The 22,005-nt window shown below is 63.5% G+C and overlaps 4 protein-coding genes across 4 annotated transcripts; 1 reads left to right on the top strand and 3 right to left on the bottom strand.

The window, feature by feature from the left end:
- Positions 1-42: 42 nt before the first annotated feature.
- On the bottom strand, positions 43-2,326 carry LOC311215482 (tyrosine-protein phosphatase non-receptor type substrate 1-like). The gene is made up of 5 exons (XM_084296658.1): positions 2,210-2,326; positions 1,487-1,837; positions 1,004-1,318; positions 559-897; positions 43-281 (listed from the first exon to the last, which is right to left on the bottom strand). Exons 1-5 carry the CDS (start codon positions 2,268-2,270, stop codon positions 178-180), a joined length of 1,170 nt encoding a protein of 389 aa, XP_084152784.1. The 5' UTR covers positions 2,271-2,326; the 3' UTR covers positions 43-177.
- Positions 2,327-3,477: 1,151 nt separating this feature from the next.
- On the bottom strand, positions 3,478-5,642 carry LOC311215437 (tyrosine-protein phosphatase non-receptor type substrate 1-like). The gene is made up of 5 exons (XM_084296582.1): positions 5,526-5,642; positions 4,815-5,168; positions 4,332-4,646; positions 3,884-4,225; positions 3,478-3,605 (listed from the first exon to the last, which is right to left on the bottom strand). The coding sequence occupies exons 1-5, from the start codon at positions 5,584-5,586 to the stop codon at positions 3,502-3,504; spliced, it is 1,176 nt and encodes a 391-aa protein (XP_084152708.1). The 5' UTR covers positions 5,587-5,642; the 3' UTR covers positions 3,478-3,501.
- Positions 5,643-6,693: 1,051 nt separating this feature from the next.
- On the bottom strand, positions 6,694-9,005 carry LOC311215300 (tyrosine-protein phosphatase non-receptor type substrate 1-like). The gene is made up of 5 exons (XM_084296398.1): positions 8,883-9,005; positions 8,172-8,525; positions 7,687-8,001; positions 7,242-7,580; positions 6,694-6,948 (listed from the first exon to the last, which is right to left on the bottom strand). Exons 1-5 carry the CDS (start codon positions 8,947-8,949, stop codon positions 6,845-6,847), a joined length of 1,179 nt encoding a protein of 392 aa, XP_084152524.1. The 5' UTR covers positions 8,950-9,005; the 3' UTR covers positions 6,694-6,844.
- A 515-nt stretch (positions 9,006-9,520) lies between these two features.
- Positions 9,521-12,289, top strand: LOC311215672 (signal-regulatory protein beta-1-like). Its single transcript, XM_084296954.1, has 5 exons — positions 9,521-9,620; positions 10,333-10,692; positions 10,828-11,023; positions 11,429-11,471; positions 11,745-12,289. Exons 1-5 carry the CDS (start codon positions 9,542-9,544, stop codon positions 11,868-11,870), a joined length of 804 nt encoding a protein of 267 aa, XP_084153080.1. The 5' UTR covers positions 9,521-9,541; the 3' UTR covers positions 11,871-12,289.
- Positions 12,290-22,005: the final 9,716 nt, after the last annotated feature.

The raw sequence follows: 22,005 nt of genomic DNA, 5'->3' as shown, positions 1-22,005 counted from the left end.
AGAGGGGGGAGGCAGCAGGGGTGGTGGTGCAGGAACCCCGAAAGAAGCAGCGGGTCTGCTCGTGCAGCACCACCATCCCGATGCTGGCACTCTCATCTCGGAGGTGACGGAGCTCTGACAACGCTCTCCTGTGTCTCTCCTGTCTTGGTGGCCTCGCTGTGCCATGCTGGCCTCTGTTCAGGCTTGCCAGCGCTTGAAGAGGAAGAAGAGCACGAGGCCAAGGATCGCCTTCTCAAGCAGCATGCAGAGCCACAGGCCGGGGCTGGACAGGAGATGGAAACCTGCAGGAGCAGAGGAGTGAGCGCGGGGCGTGGGGAACGCAGCCCCCAGCCCCACAGCCCCCGGGTGCCGGTACCTTCTGAGCTGGGTCGGCACCACAGGACCCTGCAGCCTTGCAGCTGGGGTCGGTGCAGAGACGCTCTAAGCAGCAGGGACAGGATTTGGGTTCCCAGCAGCACCCCCCAGGGACACAAAGACCTTGGACTGAATTCTGGTGGGACTTCAAGCTCTCCCAGGGGGGTGACATCCCACAGCCTTGCCCTCAGGGGCCACACGCACCGTTTGTGTAGGGGGAGTTGGATTCCTTCTGGCCTGAGGCGGCGACCCACAGCGTGGCATTCCTGCTGAGGGGGTCCTGGCCCTCGTGCACCACCCGGCAGGTGAACACGGAGCCGTTCTTCTCCGGCATAGCTTGCACCGCCACCGTGCTCCTCAGCTCGAACAAGCCCTCGGGGGACTCCGTCGGCTGAGGAGTGCTCCCCGAGTTCATCTCCTTCCCATTCTCCAGCCAGGTGACGGTCACACTTCCCGGGTAGAAGCCCTGCACCTCGCAGGTGAAGCTCACCGTCTCGTTCAGCCCCACGGGACCTGGAGGCTCCATGACCACTTTGGGGGGAACTGGGAAGAGAAGCAGCGGCTGGAACTGGTGTCCCCCGGCCCCATTCCCACGGGGGCCCTGTCCCAGCCCCGGGACCGTGAGCACCGGTCCCCACCGAGCCCTCACCTCTCAGGACCTGGCTCAGATGGTAACTCCTCGTCAGCGGGGCCGTCAGCGTGGTGTGCAGCACCTGGCAGGTGAGCTCTGAGCGGATGTCGTCCTTCTGCAGCGTCACCGTCACGGTGCTGGACAGCCTGTAGGTGAAGTTCGATGGCTCAGGGGTGACATTGGGCACCTGAGACTGAATCGGGGTCTTGTCCTTGTACCACTTCACACTGATGTCACTGGGGAAGAACCCCCAGGAGTTGCAGGTGAAGGATGCCATATTCCCCGGCTCCACTCGGTCACTGGGCCCGGACACAGTGGGGTTGGAGGGTCTGGCTGTGGGAGAAGCACAGGTCCATCAGCTGGACTGTGCCCCTGGCCCCGGGACCCTCTCCCTGGGCCGGCTCCTGAGCCCCTGCCCCAGAGCAGAGCCCAGGGGACGGGACGGGGGCTGACCCGGCAGGGCTGGCTCCTGCTGGGAGCTGTACTGGGAGCCCCACTCACCCTGCACCACCACCACCGTGCCATCGCCACGCTGAAACATCTCTTCACCGGTGGCTGTTTTGCGAAACTTCACACAGTAATAGGTGCCGGTGTCCTCAGGGCGAACGTCCCTGATGAGGATGGTGAAGTCTGTGCTGGAGTCATCCACTACCCTCTTCCCCCAGGTTGAGGGGTCTTTTTGGTCATAAATGGCCTCACTGCCACTGCCCCAGCCCTTCAACCAATTCACGGGGCCGGCGGGACCCCCTCCAGTCACGGTGCAGCTCAGGGTCAGCGTCTCCCCCACTCTCACCGTCACCTCCTTCTGGGGCTGGTGCAGCTCGAAGCCCTGACCCGCCTGGGCATCGGCACCTGGGGACAGCAAGAGGAGGGTTTGGGGCTGCTGAGGGGCCCTGGAGCCAGGGCTCAGCATGGGGCCTCCCCAGACCTCCAGCACAAAGCTGGGGGCAGTGACATCCCTGTCCCTTGTCCCCCAGGGCAGGCGGCTCTGTGAGCCTGTGCCTGCCACCGGGCTGCAGTGTGGGATGGAGAAAGCAGGGGGCCTGGAGATGCTCGAATAAAGCAAAAATAAAGCAAACCTTTGAGCTGGGGATAAAAGCAAGCTGGAAGAGGGCAGGGAAGAGCCCCAGATCCCTGTGGGCAGAGGGAAGGGTTGCTCTGCCAGCAGCAGGGGGGAGCAGGCCCTGGCAAAGGCGCCGGGGCTGTGCAGGGCTGGGCACTCACCCGGGGCACTGCCGAGCAGCAGCAGGCAGGCAAGAGGCAGCGCCTGTGTCACCGGAGCCATGGCGAGTGGCTTCGTCCCCCTCCAAGCTGTGTCTCGGTGTAGCTCAACTTGCTGGGGCCCTGCGAACCCTTTCTGCTAAAAGGGAAGGAAGCGGTTTGGGTTTTGCCTCTGGCCGTACTCCTCTGCATTGCCCTGCACAAGCCCAGAGGCTTCCCACTCCCTCGGTGTTTGTGCCATCGTGAGACTGAGATTGGGTCCAACACAGATTTCACCATCCTCGTCAGAGATGTCTGCCCCGAGGAGGCTGGCACCTATTATAGTGTGAAGTTTTGCAAAACATCCACCAGTGAAGAGTTGTATCGGCGTGGCGAGGGCACGGTGGTGTCAGTGCAGGTGAGTGGGGCTCCCAGTACAGCCCAGCACGACCCCACTGTGACCACCCCAGCTTGGGCCCAGCCCTGTCTGCGGCCAGACCCACCCTCTCCACGCTCCGCCTTGTTTCTTCACAGGGACTTCTCCATTTCCCTGCGTGGAGGTTTCAGCTGCCGTGCTCTTCTTCCTCGTCTCTTTCTCCATCCTCATCTTCTGCGTGTACCACAAGAAGAGTCGGGGTGAGGGGCAGAGCCAGGGTGCAGCCGGGGCATGATGCTCACACATCCCCATCCCATGCTGTGCAGGGAGCCCAGAGACCTCCTTGCCCCCAGCAGCAATGTCCAGGATGCAGAGACCCCAAGGCCGCCCCAGCAGGTAGGAGTGAGCTGTGGGTACAGGGCAGGGCCCCCAGCCCCGATGCCCCGATGTGGGCGAGCTGCTGGGCACCTGCAACTTTGGCCGGGAGCCCCGGGGATGCTGCGGCCCCAGGGCCAGGGCAGGCGCTGGGCGAGCAGCAGCTGCTGCAGGGGGGCTGTGTGTTGTGGGGAGGGGTGTCCATGGGGCTGTGGCATGGCCGACCCATTATGAAGAAGCCATGAGGGTGCTTTTTTGAAGGATTTGTATTTTTGGTGATAACCATCTGCGGAGCAGCGCAACGAGGGGATGGGGACAGTGGGGGGGTCCGGGACCCCTGGCCTAGGGAGCTGCCAAGGGACGGTCCCTTGCCGGATGCTGAGGAGGCAGAAGAACGAGCCAGCAGGGGAGGTGGTGCAGGACCCCCGAAAGAATCAGCGGGTCTGCTTGTGCAGCACCACGATCCTGAGCGTAGCACGCTCGGCTTGGAGGTGACGGAGCTCTGACAAAGCTCTCCTGCGTCTCTCCCGTCTCGGCGGCCTCGCTGTGCAGCCCTGGCCTCTCTTCAGGCCTGCCAGCGCTTGAAGAGGAAGAAGAGCACGAGGCCGAGGATCGCCTTCTCAAGCAGCATGCAGAGCCACAGGCCGGGGCTGGACAGGAGATGGAAACCTGCAGGAGCAGAGGAGTGAGCGCGGGGCGTGGGGAACGCAGCCCCCAGCCCCACAGCCCCCGGGTGCCGGTACCTTCTGAGCTGGGTCGGCACCACAGGACCCTGCAGCCTTGCAGCTGGGGTCGGTGCAGAGATGCTATAAGCACCAAGGACAACATTTGGGTTCCCAGCAGCACCCCCCAAAGGACACAAAGACCTTGGACCAAATTCTGGTGGGACTTCGAGCTCTCCCAGGGGGGTGACATCCCACAGCCTTGCCCTCAGGGGCCACACGCACCGTTTGTGTAGGGGGAGTTGGATTCCTTCTGGCCTGAGGTGGCGACCCACAGCGTGGCATTCCTGCTGAGGGGGTCCTGGCCCTCGTGCACCACCCGGCAGGTGAACACGGAGCCGTTCTTCTCCGGCATAGCTTGCACTGCGACCATGCTCCTCAGCTCGAACAAGCCCTCGGGGGTCTCTGTCGGCTGAGGAGTGCTCCCTGTGTTCATCTCCTTCCCATTCTCCAGCCAGGTGACGGTCACGCTTCCCGGGTAGAAGCCCTGCACGTAGCAGGTGAAGCTCACAGTATCGTTCAGCCCCACGGAGCCTGGAGGCTGAACCACAACCTTGCTGGGGGGAACTGGGAAGAGAAGCAGCGGCTGGAGACGGCGTCCCCCGGCCCCATTCCCACGGGGGCCCTGTCCCAGCCCCGGGACCGTGTGCACCGGTCCCCACTGAGCCCTCACCTCGCAGGATCTGGCTCAGATTGTAACTCCTCGTCAGCGGGGCCGTCAGCGTGGTGTGCAGCACCTGGCAGGTGAGCTCTGAGCGGATGTCGTCCTTCCGCAGCGTCACCGTCACGGTGCTGGACAGGCTGTAGGTGAAGTTCGATGGCTCAGGGGTGACATTGGGCAGCTGAGCCTGAATCGGGGTCCTGTCCTTGTACCACTTCACGCGGATGTCACGGGGGAAGAACCCCCAGGAGTTGCAGGTGAAGGATGCCATATTCCCCGGCTCCACTCGGTCATTGGGCCCGGACACAGTGGGGTTGGAGGGTCTGGCTGTGGGAGAAGCACAGGTCCATCAGCTGGACTGTGCCCCTGGCCCCGGGACCCTCTCCCTGGGCCGGCTCCTGAGCCTCTGCCCCAGAGCAGAGCCCAGGGGACGGGACGGGGGCTGAGCTGGCAGGGCTGGCTCCTGCTGGGAGCTGTACTGGGAGCCCCACTCACCCTGCACCACCACCACCGTGCCCTCGCCATGCCGATACATCTCTTCACCGGTGGATGTTTTGCGAAACTTCACACAGTAATAGGTGCCGGCGTCCTCGGGGCGAACGTCTTTGATGAGGATGGTGAAGTCTGTGCTGGACTCATCCACTGCCCTCGTCCCCCGGGATGATGAGGGGTCTTTTTGGTCATAAACGGTCTCACTGCCACTGCCCCAGCCCTTCAGCCACTTCATGGGGCCAATGGGACCCCCTGCAGTCACGGTGCAGCTCAGGGTCAGCGTCTCCCCCGCAATCACCGACACCTCCTTCTGGGGCTGGTGCAGCTCGAAGCCCTGACCCGCCTGGGCATCGGCACCTGGGGACATCGAGAGGAGGGTTTGGGGCTGCTGAGGGGCCCTGGAGCCAGGGCACAGCATGGGGCCTCCCCCGACCCCCAGCACAAAGCTGGGGGCAGTGACATCCCTGTCCCTTGCCCCCCAGGGCAGACGGCTCTGTGCTGGCTCTGCCCCTGGGCTGCAGTGCGGGATGGAGAAAGCAGGGGCCTGGAGACGCTCGAATAAAGCAAACCTTTGAGCTGGGGATAAAAGCAAGCTGGAAGAGGGCAGGGAAGAGCCCCAGATCCCTGTGGGCAGAGGGAAGGGTTGCTCTGCCAGCAGCAGGGGGGAGCAGGCCCTGGCAAAGGCGCCGGGGCTGTGCAGGGCTGGGCACTCACCCGGGGCACTGCCGAGCAGCAGCAGGCAGGCAAGAGGCAGCGCCTGTGTCACCGGAGCCATGGCGAGTGGCTTCGTCCCCCTCCAAGCTGTGTCTCGGTGTAGCTCAACTTGCTGGGGCCCTGGGAACCCTTCCTGCTAAAAGGGAAGGAAGCGGTTTGGGTTTTGCCTCTGGCCGTACTCCTCTGCATTCCCCTGCACAAGCCCAGAGGCTTCCCACTCCCTCGGTGTTTGTGCCATCGTGAGACTGAGATTGGGTCCAACACAGATTTCACCATCCTCGTCAGAGATGTCTGCCCCGAGGAGGCTGGCACCTGTTGCTGTGTGAAGTATTGGAAAACGAACGCTGGCGATGAGTTGTATCGGAGTGGCGATGGCACGGAGGTGGTGGTGGTGGTGCAGGGTGAGTGGGGCTCCCAGTACAGCCCAGCACGACCCCACTGTGACCACCCAAGCTTGGCCCCAGCCCTGCCTGCGGCCAGACCCACGCTGCCCCGCGCCCACCACCCTCTCCGCGCTCCGCCTTGTGTCTTCACAGGGACTTCTCCATTTCCCAGCGTGGAGGTTGCAACTGCCATGCTCTTCTTCCTCCTCCTTATCTTCATTCTCCTCTTCTGCGTGTACCACATGAAGTGTTGAGTTGTGGGGCAGAGGCCAGGGTGCAGCCGGGGCATGATGCTCACCCATCTCCATCCCGTGCTGTGCAGGGAGCCCAGGGACCTCCTTGCCCCCAGCAGCAATGTCGAGGATGCAAAGACCCCAAGGCCGCCCCAGCAGGTAGGAGCGAGCTGTGGGTACAGGGCAGGGCCCCCAGCCCCAATGCCTTGACGTGGGCGAGCTGCTGGGCACCTGCGCCTTTGGCCAGGAGCCCCGGGGATGCTGCGGCCCCAGGGCCAGGGCAGGCGCTGGGCGAGCAGCAGCTGCTGGAGGGGGGCTGAGCATCGTGGGGAGGGGTGTCCATGGGGCTGTGGCATGGCCGACCCATTATGAAGAAGCCGTGAGGGTGCTTTTTTGAAGGATTTGTATTTTTGGTGATAACCATCTGCGGAGCAGCGCAACGAGGGGATGGGGACAGTGGGGGGGTCCGGGACCCCTGGCCTAGGGAGCTGCCAAGGGACGGTCCCTTGCTGGATGCTGAGGAGGCAGAAGAACGAGCCAGCAGGGGAGGTTGTGCAGGAACCCCGAAAGAATCAGCGGGTCTGCTTGTGCAGCACCACGATCCTGAGCGTAGCACGCTCGGCTTGGAGGTGACGGAGCTCTGACAACGCTCTCCTGCGTCTCTCCCATCTCGGCGGCCTCGCTGTGCAGCCCTGGCCTCTCTTCAGGCCTGCCAGCGCTTGAAGAGGAAGAAGAGCACGAGGCCGAGGATCGCCTTCTCAAGCAGCATGCAGAGCCACAGGCCGGGGCTGGACAGGAGATGGAAACCTGCAGGAGCAGAGGAGTGAGCGCGGGGCGTGGGGAACGCAGCCCCCAGCCCCACAGCCCCCGGGTGCCGGTACCTTCTGAGCTGGGTCGGCACCACAGGACCCTGCAGCCTTGCAGCTGGTGTCGGTGCAGAGATGCTCTAAGCAGCAAGGACAACATTTGGGTTCCCAGCAGCACCCCCCAAAGGACACAAAGACCTTGGACCGAATTCTGGTGGTACTACAAGCTCTCCCAGGGGGGTGACATCCCACAACCTTCCCCTCAGGGGCCCCATCGCACGGGCTCTCACCCACCGTTTGTGTAGGGGGAGTTGGATTCCTTCTGGCCTGAGGTGGCGACCCACAGCGTGGCATTCCTGCTGAGGGGGTCCTGGCCCTCGTGCAGCACCCGGCAGGTGAACACGGAGCCGTTCTTCTCCGGCATAGCTTGCACTGCGACCATGCTCCTCAGCTCGAACAAGCCCTCGGGGGTCTCCGTCGGCTGAGGAGTGCTCCCCATGTTCATCTCCTTCCCATTCTCCAGCCAGGTGACGGTCACGCTTCCCGGGTAGAAGCCCTTCACCTCGCAGGTGAAGCTCACAGTATCGTTCAGCCCCACGGGACCTGGAGGCTCCATGACCACTTTGGGGGGAACTGGGAAGAGAAGCAGTGGCTGGAACTGGTGTCCCCCGGCCCCATTCCCACGGGGGCCCTGTCCCAGCCCCGGGACCGTGAGCACCGGTCCCCACCGAGCCCTCACCTCGCAGGACCTGGCTCAGATGGTAACTCCTCGTCAGCGGGGCCGTCAGCGTGGTGTGCAGCACCTGGCAGGTGAGCTCTGAGCGGATGTCGTCCTTCTGCAGTGTCACCGTCACGGTGCTGGACAGGCTGTAGGTGAAGTTCAAGGGCCCAGGGGTGATGAGGTTTGTCTGAGACTGAATCGGGGTCCTGTCCTTGTACCACTTCACGCGGATGTCACGGGGGAAGAACCCCCAGGAGTTGCAGGTGAAGGATGCCATATTCCCCGGCTCCACTCGGTCACTGGGCCCGGACACAGTGGGGTTGGAGGGTCTGGCTGTGGGAGAAGCACAGGTCCATCAGCTGGGCTGTGTCCCCCTGGCACCAGGACCCTCTCCCTGGGCCGGCTCCTGAGCCCCCGCCCCAGAGCAGAGCCCAGCGGACGGGACGGGGGCTGACCCGGCAGGGCTGGCTCCTGCTGGGAGCTGTACTGGGAGCCCCACTCACCCTGTACCACCACCACTGTGCCCTCGCCACGCCGATACAACTCTTCACTGCTGACTGTTTTGCGAAACTTCACACAGTAATAGGTGCCGGCGTCCTCGGGGCGGACGTCCCTGATGAGGATGGTGAAGTCTGTGTTGGAATCATTCACTGCCATTGTCCCCCGGGATGAGGAGGGGTCTTTTTGGTCAAAAATCGTCTCACTGCCACTGCCCCAGCCCTTCAGCCACTTCACAGGCCCAACGGGACCCCCTTCAGTCACGGTGCAGCTCAGAATCAGCGTCTCCCCCAGTCTCACAAACACCTCCTTCTGGGGCTGGTGCAGCTCGAAGCCCTGACCCGCCTGGGCATCGGCACCTGGGGACATCGAGAGGAGGGTTTGGGGCTGCTGAGGGGCCCTGGAGCCAGGGCACAGCATGGGGCCTCCCCCGACCCCCAGCACAAAGCTGGGGGCAGTGACATCCCTGTCCCTTGCCCCCCAGGGCAGATGGCTCTGTGCTGGCTCTGCCCCTGGGCTTCAGTGCGGGATGGAGAAAGCAGGGGCCTGGAGACGCTCGAATAAAGCAAACCTTTGAGCTGGGGATAAAAGCAAGCTGGAAGAGGGCAGGGAAGAGCCCCAGATCCCTGTGGGCAGAGGGAAGGGTTGCTCTGCCAGCAGCAGGGGGGAGCAGGCCCTGGCAAAGGCGCCGGGGCTGTGCAGGGCTGGGCACTCACCCGGGGCACTGCCGAGCAGCAGCAGCAGCAGGCAGGCAAGAGGCAGCGCCTGTGTCACCGGAGCCATGGCGAGTGGCTTCGTCCCCCTCCAAGCTGTGTCTCGGTGTGCCTCAACTTGGTGGGGCCCTGGGAACCTCCCGCTAAAGGGGAAGGAAGCGGTTTGGGTTTTGCCTCTGGCCGTACTCCTCTGCGGTGCCCTGCGCAAGCCCAGAGGCTTCCCTCTCCCTCGGTGTTTGTGCCATCGTGAGGTTGTTCCTCACCAGCCATGGCAGCCCACAGATGGGCGGCACTGCCACGACCACCGGCACGGGGCGGCAGGAGCGAGGGGCCCAAATCCACACACACCCCGGGCTTCGTTGGAGCCTCCGTGCAGCCGGGGCTGTCCTGCTGAAACCAGGGGCACCCCGTGCCCACCGCAGCCCCTCCAGGCCCTGTCTCTGCGCAGGCATCGGGGTGAGCGCAGGGTGGCTGCCAGCCAGGACGCGTTTCAGGGGTTAAGTCCCGCTGTGCTCCTGCCCAGCTCGGCCTCCCGCTGCCTGCCCCGTCCGTCCGGCAGAGGGGCAGGCACCAGAAGCGTTAACAGCACGCGCCCGTGTCCATTTCCTGTGCAGCTTCTCGTTTTCCTTCTGCAGTTGGAGCCCAGATTTTCGGCAGCGCCGATGGCTGCGCTCCGCGCCGCGCTGCTGCTGGCTCGGCTCCTGCTGGGGCAGCTCAGCCTCGTCCCGCTGTGTCTCTCGGGTGAGTACGGGGCAGCGGCACGGCAGGGGCCATGGATGGGTGTCCTGCTTCCCAGCCCCACTGCCTGCTTGCTGCCTCTCGGGGGGCCGGGGTGGGCGACCCGGCCACCACCGCAAACTGTTGCCACGTGCACGGCTGCAGAAACCTTCCCCGTGCGGGGGTTTTCCTCCTCCAACCACCTCCGGGCTGGTGCAGGGCTGTCTGGGGCACGGTGGTCTCCTGAAGTGCCCGCTGCCTGCTCGGGAGCCCCTTGGCCATTTCCCCCAGTGCCGGGATGTGGTGCTGGGCCCCGGGGATGTGCCCGATGGTGAGGGGTGTGCGAGGTGCCGGGTGCTGCGCTTTGCTGCCCTGGGGGGAGCTCGTGTGGAAAAGCAGCCGGGGGCTTTGGGCAGGAGGGACCACGGGGCGGGATTCGGGCTCCTGTTGCACAAGTTTCGCAGCACTGGAGAGTTTTTCCTGCCTGGAATTCCCCCGTCTCCCTCTGGCGCCTCGCATCAGTGGCACAGTGGGAAGGGATCTCTCCCCGTGCCCGTTTTGAAGCTGGCTTCCACCGCTCCCGTTTAGCGCTGCTTGCTCCCCCACACCCTGCACTATTTCTGGGCTCAAGCGCTGAGCAAGCTGCGGGTGCTGTGCCTGTGCCGGGCAGGGGGGACAGAGCAAGCTCTCGCCTCCTTCGGGAGCTCAGCCCCTGCTGTGCTGTCACTGTCCCCAGGTGCCGATACCCAGGTGGTTAAGGGCTTCGAGCTGCACCAGCCCCAGAAGGAGGTGACGGTGAGAGTGGGGGAGACGCTGACCCTGAGCTGCACCGTGACCGAAGGGGGTCTCACCGGCCCCGTGAAGTGGCTGAAGGGCTGGGGCAGTGGCAGTGAGACCATTTATGACCAAAAAGACCCCTCAACCTGGGGGAAGAGGGCAGTGAATGAGTCCAACACAGACTTCACCATCCTCATCAAAGACGTTCGCCCCGAGGACGCCGGCACCTATTACTGTGTGAAGTTTCGCAAAACATCCACCAGTGAAGAGTTGTATCGGCGTGGCGATGGCACGGTGGTGGTGGTGTTGTCGGTGCGGGGTGAGTGGGGCTCCCAGTACAGCCCAGCACGACCCCACTGTGACCACCCCAGCTTGGCCCCAGCCCTGCCTGCGGCCAGACCCACGCTGCCCTGTGCCCACCACCCTCTCCGCGCTCTGCCTTGTGTCTTCACAGGGACTTCTCCATTTCCCAGCGTGGAGGTTGCAACTGCCGTGCTCTTCTTCCTCCTCCTTATCTTCATCCTCATCTTCTGCGTGTACCACAAGAAGTGTCGGGGTGAGGGGCAGAGCCAGGGTGCAGCCGGGGCACCCGCAGGCGGCTGCTCATCCATCTCCGTCCCGTGCTGTGCAGGGAGCCCGGGGACCCCCAGGTTGGTACCCCCACCTCCTTACTCTGCACGCTGAAGGCAAGCAAACAGCCTCACACCTCTGGCTCCTGCTTTCTGCTCCCCCCAGAGCACTGATTTGACCCAGAAAAGATCCTTCATTCATTCACTGGTGCCTCGCTGCGCTGCACTGCATCCCTCATGTCCGTGGCCGGCTGGTGTTTTGTGCCCCAGTCCCAGCAGGGCCTGAGGCCAGCCCGGGCACTGGGAGCATGCTGGCCCTCTGCTACACGTCCAGTATAGGCACGGTGCAGCTGTGTGCTGGGGAGTTGAGCTGAAATTTGGGCGAGAAATCGTGCCCTTCTGTACTGTCCACGCGTGCTGTGTGCCGTGGGTGCGGTGGGGAGGGCGGCTGGCTGGCCCTGGCTCTAACATCCTCCTTTCCCCCAGCAGCGATGTCCGGGCTGCAGAGACCCCGAGGCCACCCCAGCAGGTAGGAGTGAGCTGTGGGTACAGGGCAGGGCCCCCAGCCCCAATGCCCCGACGTGGGTGAGCTGCTGGGCACCTGCGCCTTTGTCCAGGAGCCCCAGGGATGCCGCAGCCCCAGGGCCAGGGCAGGCGCTGGGCGAGCAGCAGCTGCTGGAGGGGGGCTGAGCATCGTGGGGAGGGGCATCCGTGGGGCTGTGGCATGGCCGACCCAATATTAAGGTGCTGTAAGGGAGCTTTTTCCAAGGTTTTGTACTGAAGGTATTAACCATTTGCACAGCAGAGCAGCGAGCAGAAGGACATCCACTACGCCGACCTGCAGCCCCTGCACGAGGCACCGCAGCGCAGCCAGAGCCCCGGCGCCGACCGCTCCGAGTACGCCAGCATCAGGGCAGCTGCCAAGTGACGCACGGCCCCGCCACGGCCCCGCCGGGGGCTGAGGAGCCAGCGCCGGGGGAGGAAGTCGAGACGTCCCTGAAGGGCACCCGAAAGAAGAAGTTTATCTGTCTGCACAGCACAGCCGGCCCGAGCTCGGTATCTGAGCCTCAAAGCTCTCCTAATTCATTCCCGTCTCGGTGGCTGTGCCATGCAGGGGGAGGCTCGGTGCCCAAGCTGCCCTGCCCGGGCTCGCAGCAGCCACCCCGGGGGCCAGCAGCCACCTCGAGTGCAGGATCAGGGCCCCGTGCTGAGCAGCTCTGCCTCGTGCGAGCGCCGTGTGGTGCCGACGGCTCCGCGAGGACTTTGTGCACACCAAACTCTGCCAGAACAGGCCACTGGAACTTGCCCTGCTCGGCAGATCCATGATTTGTGTAGTGTCAGAGCCCGTCCTCATTAAAGCCTGCTAGCAGCCGTGCTGCCCAGTCCTGCCGTGTGAGAGTGAGCGTGAGCGCGATGCGCCTGGCCTGCGGGGTCCGGGGAGATGTGGGGCTTCCACAGCCCTGTGCCCACTCACTGCTGTCAGCTTTGTGCCGAGCTGCCACCATCCCAAGCCCCCCTCGGGGCAGCTCCCAAGCCCAGCACAAGCCCAGCAGGATCGGGACAAAACGGAGCAGGCTGGGGACAAAGAGCAGGACCCCAGCTCTGCTCCGACCTGCGCCCCAAGTGCCCGGCTGCTGGGCGAGGGGCAGGCTGGACACCCCGACCCCGCAACCCCAGCACTTGTGACGCTGATTCCTCAACCCACTCCTTCCCTATTCTTAGCCATTTTTAACCTCCTTCTTCTGACCACGCGCCAGGAGAAGGAGGACGGGGTGAAGCGAGGCAGGAAGCCGCGTGGCGGGCGCTCCGTGGCGCAGCTGCAGCAGCCGGGTGTGCCTTGGCACGGATCCCCCAGGCGCAGGCACCTCAAACACTTGGGTTAGGGGCTCAACACACTCCTCCCGCAGAGAAACCGTCGCTGCTGCCTCTCCGGCCCTGAGATTTGTTCGCAGTTGCCAGCTTCCAACTCCCTTTATCTGTTGTTCTCTGTGAAATCAAAAAAAAAAAAGGAGAACCGAAAGAGGACAGCGCGACGTGTCTGCGAGCCTGGGTGCGCGGGGGAGCCTTATCTGCTCAGAGCTCCTGTCAAGGGGCAAATTGTGGTGGGGGGAGAGAAGCCACTTGTGAAATGAATTTGCATGGCTGAAGTAACATCCCGTGCACCAGGGGACATGCCTTGGGGGACAGTTTGAGGACATTTCCTTCAGGAGCACTGCTGGAGGCACTCAGCACCCAGCACCGAGCGCCCGGAGCATGGTTTGGGGGGATTTTACCAGGCAGGGGGCTGCCACCAGCACAGACCCCTCTGCCCAAGACCTGGGGGCACTTGGGGCCGTGGCACCGGGTGAGTGGGGAGCCAGGACAAAGCTCTGCGGTCCAGTGGAGCTCACGCAGAGGCAGCAGCTGCTGCAGCCAGGGCTGGGAGATCTGCCTGGTCCCCTGCTCGGGGAGAACCCGCGGCCTCCGCGCGGGGACGGTGCTGAGAGTCCCGAAAACGATCGCGAGCAGGAGTATGTAAAACGTGTGGGTGAGACTGAAACCGGGGAGAGACCTCGCAGACAAGGGGAAATGAAATCTGAGGGCACGCAGGGCTTTTGAAGCACTGGGCTGGGCCGGGAGGGGGGAAATCCAGTTTGACTCGAGCATATGTGAGGCGGCGAGGAGCACAGCGCCGCGGAGAGCCGTGCACCTAGGAAAGGCCCAGGTCTGCGGCTTATAGCCCAGGAGAGGGATTTGGTGGTTATTATAGGAAAATCCTTTAAGCCAGCGGCCTGGGGTGTGCCGGCAGTGAAAGCACAAACAAGCACCCGAGCGTGGCACCAAGGTAGGACCGCGCTGGGCAGCGCCTCGGGGGGGAGGCAGCGGGGGGTCCAGCGCTGCCGGCGGTGGCATGGGGGGGGGGACACGAGGGACTTGTTGCTCATCCTTCCTCCGTTTGGTTCGTGGTGCTGCCGGGTGTCACGTCCTGCTGGGTCACACGCTGGGCGCTGGGGTGAGAAACGCAGGTGCTGGAGCCGGCCCGAGAGCTGCCGGGGGCTGACGCAGCTCAGCGGGTGCAGGCGGTGCCGGAGGGGGGGGCTGAGAGGAGGCAGAGCAGAAACGCTGGCTGAGTACGGGGGGGGGAGCAGCTCCCCCAGCCCCAGCTCGGGGTTGTGCTGTGTTGGGGTGAGGGTACAGGGGGGGACGAGGGACCTGGTCATGGCCCCACCACGTGTGTGCGCTTCAGTTGAGCACAGGAGCGCAGCGCGGGGCTGTCTGCATGGAGGTAAAGCCCAGCAGAGGGGCTGGGGAGAGGCTGAGCCGTGGGGAGGGGTCTGCAGAGCCCCCCACTCGGAGGAGAAGCAGAAAGCAGCAGTCAGGGAAGGGCTGGGGGGTGCTCAGGGGCTGCCCCAGCATCTGCTCCGCGCCTGTGCCGAAACCAGCAGGGAGCACGGGCCTCCGGCAGCAAGCGTGCAAAGACAGCGAGCGGGCTGGGGGAGAGCTGATGGACGAGGATGGGCCAGCACCCAAAGCCACAGGGCGCCCTGCCATCGGGTCCCGGAGGTGTTTTGGGGTCCCAGTGCTGTCCTGGGGACCCTGTGGTGCCACGGGGACCCTGCAGTGCCCTGGGATTGCTGTGCCAGGACACCGACGACGGGGAGCAGCACCAGGAGCTGGAGGAATGCCTGGGGTACCCTGAGGGAAAAGGAAAGGGCACCAAGATCTCAGGGACATTTCAAAGGGCCCCAGGAAAAACCACGCGGGTCTCGTTTGTGCCGGCTGCCTCTCCGGGGCCATGCTGCTGCTGGGAGAAGCGCGGGGATGCTGCATGGCCAGCACCCTGCACACACCGGTGTCCACGGGACATTTTGGGGTGCCAACACTTACTGGGGAGCAGGAGCTGGCCGCCCACCGGGACGCATTCAAGCCTCGGCTCCTTTTTGGGGCCAGGCTGGCAAGAAGAGACAGATGGGAGCGACGCTGGGAGCAGGGCTGGGATCCAGCCCGGGGCTCAGCGCCGACGATGCCGAGCGCAGGCTGCCCAGGCGTGCCTTCGTGTGACGCCACTGCCTGTCCCCACGCACCCGCCGGGCTCCGTTTTTGCCGTCTCAGGGGGCAGAGCAACTCGAAACCCCGCCAGCTCGCCATTTATCAGGGCAGCACTTTAATTGGAAAGCGAGGGTTGGAGCAGAAGCAAAGTGGTGACACGCTTTGTGCTGTTCCTGATTTATTTCGCGTCTTACTTATTGAATCTTATTCCCCAGTTTCATGGTTATTGTGGGTTTTTATTAAAGGGGATAAACAGGGCTGGGATTTGGGGTTGTCATAGGAACCGCTTCCGTGCCGCAGCCTCGGTGCCAGCTCCATCCTTCCCCCCAATTTCCTGAGACGGGGGGGGTTCAGCTCTCTGTGGCACACCAGATATTTTTCCAGCCCCTAAGCTCAGCCTCATCCGTGGGGACATCAGCGGGACCCCAGGGCTGCGAGCTGAGCAGAAGCGTCCCGTGGACGCTGCTCGTCCCTGTGGATTCTCCGGTGTCTGATAGGAGGCTGTGCCATTGCAGCTATCGCTGCTGGGAACCTCCCTGCCCTACCTGCGCGCAGTTTTTGTGACACCCCTGGGGACAGCACGGGGCAGGCTGGGGACTGCCCTTCTGGCCGTCCTCCGTCTTTCCTGCCACAGGCACGAGGGGACAGAGAGTGAAAACGAAAGCTGTCAAACCCCTTTAAATCCAGCGATGGAAGGAAATCCTTCACACCCAGCGCTCGTTTAGCCCGCTGCTGCTTCGCCGTAGGATGTCAGTGAGGCCACGAAGTTGGCAAGGATTACGGAGGGATTTCCAGGGCCGTGGGACGAACAGGAACATCCAGTGCTGAGGGAAGACTCGCTTTGTGCTCTCGGCATCTGACGGGCCGCTGCTCAGGGACCGCTGCCAGCCGGAGCCGGCACGGGGAGCGCAGCCCCTGCATGGGGCCGGCGCCCATGGGGGTGGCAGGGTGGGCAGGGGGTGTCCCGCTGGCTCTGGTGATGCCCCTCGTGTCAGATCAGCTGAAGGTGGCACAATGCTGTGGTCCTTGTCCCCCCCCAGCACCCCCATGTGCATCGTGCCCCAAAGGAGCCGCTCACAGGGGCTCGGCTCAGCTCAGCCTCCCGGGGATGCTCTGGTGGGGCTGCAAGCACCGTGAGCAGGATTTACGCAGGGAAAAGAGCCCAGGGCTGCTGCTCGGACTGGGGAGATGATTTTGGGTCACCCACGGCGAGGGCAGGGTGAGGGGGAGACTCCAGAACCCAGCTCCTCCTGGCACAGAGCGACCTTAAAGCTCGGCCGCGCTTGGCCACGGCCGCGGTGCTGGCAGCGCCCCGAGCCCAGCACAAGTGCCCCTCTCAGGAGAAATGCAAGGGGAAGAGAAAAAAAATATTTAGAGAGGCAGGAGAGCTGCGGGAGGCAGCCAAGGCACAGGCTGAAAGCGTTTTCTCAGTGGCAGCGGCCACCCTGGCCAGGATGCTCTTGGCCGTGGATGTGCCCGGGGGTGCTGCCAGCCCCCAGGGGCCGTGCCGGCGCCGGCAGCTCCTGGCACGGTGCCGGTGGATGAGCTCGGTGGCGCCTGGACCTAGGGATGCAGGAAGAGCATCGTGGGCAGGATGCGGCCCTGAAGGGCCCTCGGTGGGGAGCACGGCCCTGCTGGGGCTGGGGGCGCGGCGAGGAAAGCAAGGCGCCCTGTAAAATAATTGCTCCTGACAGATGCGTTTCTTCCGCGAGGCTCGGGCTTAATTTTATCATGGTATCCGTAACCATGGCGACGTGTAAAAATATAACGTCTCCCCGAGCAAGGCGAATTCCCCGTAAACATCGCCCGGTTCCAGGAGCCACGGGAGCGTGGATGGGGGACTCCCGGCCCTGGGGTCAGCACAGCATCACCCAAAATCCACCACCACCACCACCACCGTCGCCGTGTTCCCATGGGTGGCAGCACCCCGGGGCCTGATGGTGCTCGCGGCCCCGCTCCGGCCTCCCCGGCTGCTGGGACGGGTTCAGTGTTTGGGTGAGGGATTCGCTCGCTGACTAATTAACGGTGTTAACTGCTTACGCCTCTCGATGATGATTTCATTTGCTAATCCTTCGGGCTACCCGGGGCTCGCAGCGGCTAATTGGGTGGATGTCATTAACGCTCGCGGTCAGGAGCGGCTGCTGAAGGGCTGCGCTGCGATGAGCACCGGAGCGCTTTGTCGTACTGCACACAAGTGGATTTCGCTCCCCAGGACTGAGCTCGGTGCCCTGGTGATGTCCCTCCTGTCCCCACAGCGGGGCAAGGACCCAAAGGTGCGCTTTTGGTTGCCCTTTGGCTTCGGGGAAAGAAAAAAAAAAAAAAAAAAAAAAAAAGGCAAAACAAACCAAAGCCTTGCAGAAGCATTTTCCTCACGCTCCCGGCAGCAGCACGGATGTGCCTGGTGTCTCTAGGGCCAAAGCAAACAGCCCCGAGCTGCAAGGCCACTGTGGGGACATCGACCGCGGGGACGGGGAGCGCAGGGACAGCGGTGCCAGGGCTGGTGGCAGTGCTGGCGGTGCCAGGGGCTGGTCGAGCACCAGTTTGGGGGGGTGCAGCCACGAGCAGCCCTGCTCAATGCTGGGCTTGGCCGCTTTGGGCAGGCACAACGCCGTCCATCCCGGCTGCGGAGCGCTTCCCATCTCCACCACAATGCCTTGGATGTGGCCATGGGCTCACGAATAACCCTAACAGCACCCAGCACCATGCCGGGGGGGGCACAGCGGGTCTCCAGCCCCTCACCAGCCCCCCATCGTGGCCGGAGCTGCCCCCTAAACCTCCTCCAGCACAAATCCACCACCAAGCCCAGCTTCGAGTCCTGCAACAGTCCCGGCACCTCCAGTGAGGGCTCTGACGAGCAGGAAGCGATGGGCTGAGGTAGCCCAAGGTGATCAATCCCCCGGCGTTCGCAGTTTTCTTTTCCTCTGAGGGATTTTGCCAGGCAGCCCGGCCAGCAAGGAGTTACAGCAGCCGTGCCTGGGAGCGCGCTGAGCATTTATCTGCCGCTGCAGCCTCGGATGCGCTCTCACGATAACAATTTGCAATCAACAAAGAACTTTGAGGGGATACAGAAACAAAAAAGGCAGAAGAAAATCAAGATAATATTGCTCCTCCCTCGGCCGCATCCTCACCCCGTCGCAGATATCGTGCCACCAAGGGGGGACCAAGGTCTTCTCCAGCATCTCTCCAAGGGGCAGTGGGCTCAGGGACCCCCAATATCCCCATGGGCACCCCGTCTGCACCCTGTCTGCCCACCCGCAGCACCCAGGAGCCTTCGGCCTCAGAGCCTGACCCTTTGGCATCCCCAGGGGGTTTCAAGAGAAGCCCTAGATGGAGACACCCCCCAACATCTTTCCATGGCCCCCTGAGCCTTGCAGCCGAGGGGTGCAGGATTGGGGCCCCCCTGTGGTCTCCCCGCAAGCTGCCCTGGCTTTACGGGGTGCAGGCAGGGCTCTGTGGGATCGCAGCACCCCCAGCCAGCGAGCAAAACTTCCTCTAGAGCAAGGGGCAGGATCCTGCCCACAACCCAGCACGGCCGAGGGCTCCCGGCAGCCAGCCAGGCAGCGAGTGTTTTTCCCACCGTGTCAGCATTTCCACCCCGAAACCCTGCGTCCCTCTGTCCAGCTCCCGGCCCTATGGCCTCCAGGTCCGGCCGGGGGGGGGGGGCAGGCAGGCTGCCAGGCCAGGCACAGGATATAAAACCACCTTTCCTGCCGTGACACAGCCTGGCAGGAATTCCCCGTAGGAACCGTGCCGGGCTGCGTTAAGGACGCCCGGTGGAATTACCCGGCTCCGGCACCCACTGGGTGCTGCTCAGCATCCCGTGGGGGCTGCATTGCCTGGGAATGGGTGAGCCCCAGCACGGCACCGGGGCACGGGAGCACTGCTCCCCCTGCTCGCAGCCAGCCGTGGGGATGATCCGTCACTGCTCCTCACGGGGTGAGGGGGAATAAACCCCACAAATGCTCTCAGAGCATCGCTCCCAGCGCCGGCATCCCTCCCTCCTTCCCTCTTTCTCCCGGCGCAGAGAGCAGCAGGAATCAATCAGAGCTAAACTGGTCCATAAACGGCGTTTTATGGGTTTCAAGGGCACCACCTGATCCTGGCAGAGTGCTTGAGGAATGCTATAATTAATCGGGCCATGATGAGAAATGTGCCCCGGCCCCGCTGGGCAGAGAGAGCGCTCAGCCCCGGCACCACCATAGCCCATCGGTGCAAGGAGTTCAGGCTGTGAGGTCCCAGCTGAGCCCTAAATCACACCCTAAAAGTTTAACCAAAGCAGGAGCACTTCCTACGAGGCCCCTGAGATGCTTTTTGGGCACAGCCAGGCTCTTGGCACTGGGAGGAAGCCGATCCTGGACTCCACAGCTGCTCCCGGGGTCCTAACGAGGCACCTGCAGCTAATTGCCCCTGGGATAATGGGATGCCTGGGGGCTCTCCCCTCCTTTTTACAGCATTGTGGTGCTGGTGGTGGGTGCTGCAGCAGGAGCAGGCAGGTACGATGCCCCCCTCACCCCTTATATGATGTTTGTGGGGTCTGGGGTGCTCCCCCACCACTTCTGCTGCCTTTGTCCCTTCCCCGTGGTCCAGCTCGGCTGGGTTTGTGTCCGTGGTGCCCCGTGAAGCAGGCTGAAGGTCGCTTCCTTCCACCCCTGTGTTGGCGTATCGCTCGTTAGAAGTTAACATCGGATAAACTAATTTAAGCTCTTTCTGTACTGGATGTCTTGGGCTAAGTTGGCAGGGTACCTAATGAAGCTGAAGCTCCATTTGTTGTGCTGGAAGCCCTAAATATCAGCGGTGTAATTGGAGCTACCTACTTTAGAAGCCATTTGTGTGTTTTTTCTTCCAAGCTGGAAGCCTGGGGAGGGTGCTGGATCCGAGGCTCAGGGGGTCTGCAGGACGTGCACCCTGCCTGGTGGGCTGGAAGGGGCTCGATTTTTGGTGCTGGAGCTGGAGGACGGCGGTGCTGAGCCTGCTGCGGGGTGGCAGAGCTCCTTGTTTTGCTGCAGGAGCACGAGGCGGTGTCGTGGCATGGTCGGGTCACTGTAGGGCTGGGATGTGATGGAGCAGGGGGGGTCCCTGCAACCCTCAGCACCTTGCTGTGGGGAGCTGTGTGCGTTATCGGTGGCTGTCACCTGCCTGGGGACAGTTCTGAGCCCACACCCTGCTGCTGGATGTTTGCTCAAGGTGTTTTCTAATGGTTTGCTGCCACCTCCATCGTTGGGCTTGCTACCAAGCCTGTGTTTGGCACACATTTGGGAACTAAAACCTCTCCCACCCTGGTCACCTTTGAATTCCCCTCCAGCCAGGCGAGCTGCTGCCATGCAGATGGAGCAGAGGGGGTCAGACAGGCTGATAGGGGAATAAAAGAGCCTTGGCAAAACCAGTGCTGCAAAACCTTTGTCTGGGACTGCCCCGTTGGGTGCTGCCGGGCTCTGATTCACCATCTGCCCCAAACCCTCCCCGCCAGGCGCTGCCGCCCAGCTGTGGCTCACCTCAACCCACGCAGCCCTTCGATGAAGCCACCCGCTGCCTCGAAGCCCCAGAAGAGCACCGATCCCCCCCCCCCCCCCCCCAAAAAAAAAAAAAAGCCCTGCTCAAACCCTTCCCCAACCCTCCACCCAGCTCCGGGGTGGGATGCTGGAGCAGGGGCTTCTCCTGGAGGCGCGTGGGTGCTGGAGCAGACGGAGCTGTGCGTGATGGTGCCGTGCATCCGACACATCGTGCTCCTGCTCCTCTCCCCTCGCTGCAGGACGGGGGCTGCCCACCCGGGGTGGCTCCTTCCAGGCCCCCCAGCAGCGAGCGGAGGGGCCGTGGGCAGGAGGCGGGTGGTGGTGGTGGGGGGGGGCGCAGCGCAGCCTGCCCATATGCTCCCTGATGGGGAGCACTCGCAGCTCTTCCCGGGAAGCTCGAGCTGCGCCATCTGCTCTGCCTCGGTGCCTTCTTCTCGCGGAGCTTTTTTTTAAGCCCCAACTTCTCCTTCCCCGGCGCTCCGTGGTGGCGGCTGCCTGCGCGCGGGCTGTCTGCGCTCTGCCATCGCCTCCCAACAGGTTGTCTGAACCCTCGGCGCCGGGCTGAAACCCAGCAGGCCTTCAAGAGCTCTAGTTAAAAATAACCTGGGAAGCACAGAAGGGCTGCGGGGCGTCCCGACAGCACCTACTCTCTCTCTCTGGGTTCCTGCTCCCAGAGGTGGTTTGGGAGGGATGCGCGGCGCCGCAGGGTTTCCACAAACCCGCAGCTAATCCCGTGTCCTCTCCCCCCGTGCAAAGCCATTATTTATCCCCACGCCTCGCTGCCTGTGCAGCAAGCCAAAGGCCAAACCAAATGGCTCCTCCGGGCCCCTGCTGCTTGCTCACGTGCTCGCCAGATGTGGGAAGGGGAAATAAAAGCAGCAGCTGGCCTGGGCTCCTGGGGACGGCGGTGGCCGCGTGTTAGATCTCTCCTGGGCTCCCTGGGAATTGCAGGGGCCAGAGCAAAGGAGCGCAACCCCCAGCTGTTCCGGGGAGGTCCCTGGGGTCTGTCCTGGCTCCTAACCGAGTTAAATCAGGGCTGGATGCAACATGTGGGTGTAGCTGCACCCGGCAGGGCCGATGGGGAAGCTCGCAGGGACGGGGACGAGAACGCGCCTGGGCTGAGACGTGCGCAGATTGACGGTGCCAAGTCACTTCAGCTATCTTTGCTGGTTGTTTATGGGAAGCTCTAAATAAAGCCGACAGCCCCAGCGGCTGCCGGGGAAGGAGGCAGGAGCTGCTGGTGCCTGTAGTGGTCCCGGCACAGCCCCGGCTGCTGCCCTCGGGTCGAGCTTGGTGTGAGAGAGCCCTCGGCTGTGATGGGTGTTGCGGAGCTGAGGCCGGGTGCTGCTGCTCAGCTCCTGCCTGCAGAGCTCGTACCTGTCCTGGGGGGGCTGAATTATCTTCAGGACCTGCTGCGGCTCCTGCTTGGAGCTGCCGGTGTCGTGTGTGGCTGCCCAGGGTGCTGGGGACTGAGCCGGTCCCCGGCCTTGCAGAAGCACCCACGGGTGCTGGGAGAAGCTGCGG

Source organism: Netta rufina (assembly GCF_964035555.1).
Source record: "Netta rufina genome assembly, chromosome: 16".
In the NCBI taxonomy this organism is placed as follows: Eukaryota; Metazoa; Chordata; class Aves; order Anseriformes; family Anatidae; genus Netta; species Netta rufina.
Note: the sequence above shows the minus strand (reverse complement) of the source record. Positions and strands in the feature narration are given on the sequence as shown.

Coding starts and splice junctions, on each gene's coding strand:
- LOC311215482 (XM_084296658.1), bottom strand. CDS start 2,270: ATGGCTCCGGTGACACAGGCGCTGCCTCTTGCCTGCCTGCTGCTGCTC. Junction 1,838..2,209: donor GCTGCTCGGCAGTGCCCCGG/GTGAGTGCCCAG, acceptor TGCTGTCCCCAG/GTGCCGATGCCCAGGCGGGT. Junction 898..1,003: donor TCTGAGCCAGGTCCTGAGAG/GTGAGGGCTCGG, acceptor TTCTCTTCCCAG/TTCCCCCCAAAGTGGTCATG.
- LOC311215437 (XM_084296582.1), bottom strand. CDS start 5,586: ATGGCTCCGGTGACACAGGCGCTGCCTCTTGCCTGCCTGCTGCTGCTC. Junction 5,169..5,525: donor GCTGCTCGGCAGTGCCCCGG/GTGAGTGCCCAG, acceptor CGATGTCCCCAG/GTGCCGATGCCCAGGCGGGT. Junction 3,606..3,883: donor CAACTCCCCCTACACAAACG/GTGCGTGTGGCC, acceptor CTGCTCCTGCAG/GTTTCCATCTCCTGTCCAGC.
- LOC311215300 (XM_084296398.1), bottom strand. CDS start 8,949: ATGGCTCCGGTGACACAGGCGCTGCCTCTTGCCTGCCTGCTGCTGCTG. Junction 8,526..8,882: donor GCTGCTCGGCAGTGCCCCGG/GTGAGTGCCCAG, acceptor CGATGTCCCCAG/GTGCCGATGCCCAGGCGGGT. Junction 7,581..7,686: donor TCTGAGCCAGGTCCTGCGAG/GTGAGGGCTCGG, acceptor TTCTCTTCCCAG/TTCCCCCCAAAGTGGTCATG.
- LOC311215672 (XM_084296954.1), top strand. CDS start 9,542: ATGGCTGCGCTCCGCGCCGCGCTGCTGCTGGCTCGGCTCCTGCTGGGG. Junction 11,024..11,428: donor GGGAGCCCGGGGACCCCCAG/GTTGGTACCCCC, acceptor CCTTTCCCCCAG/CAGCGATGTCCGGGCTGCAG. Junction 11,472..11,744: donor CCCCGAGGCCACCCCAGCAG/GTAGGAGTGAGC, acceptor CCATTTGCACAG/CAGAGCAGCGAGCAGAAGGA.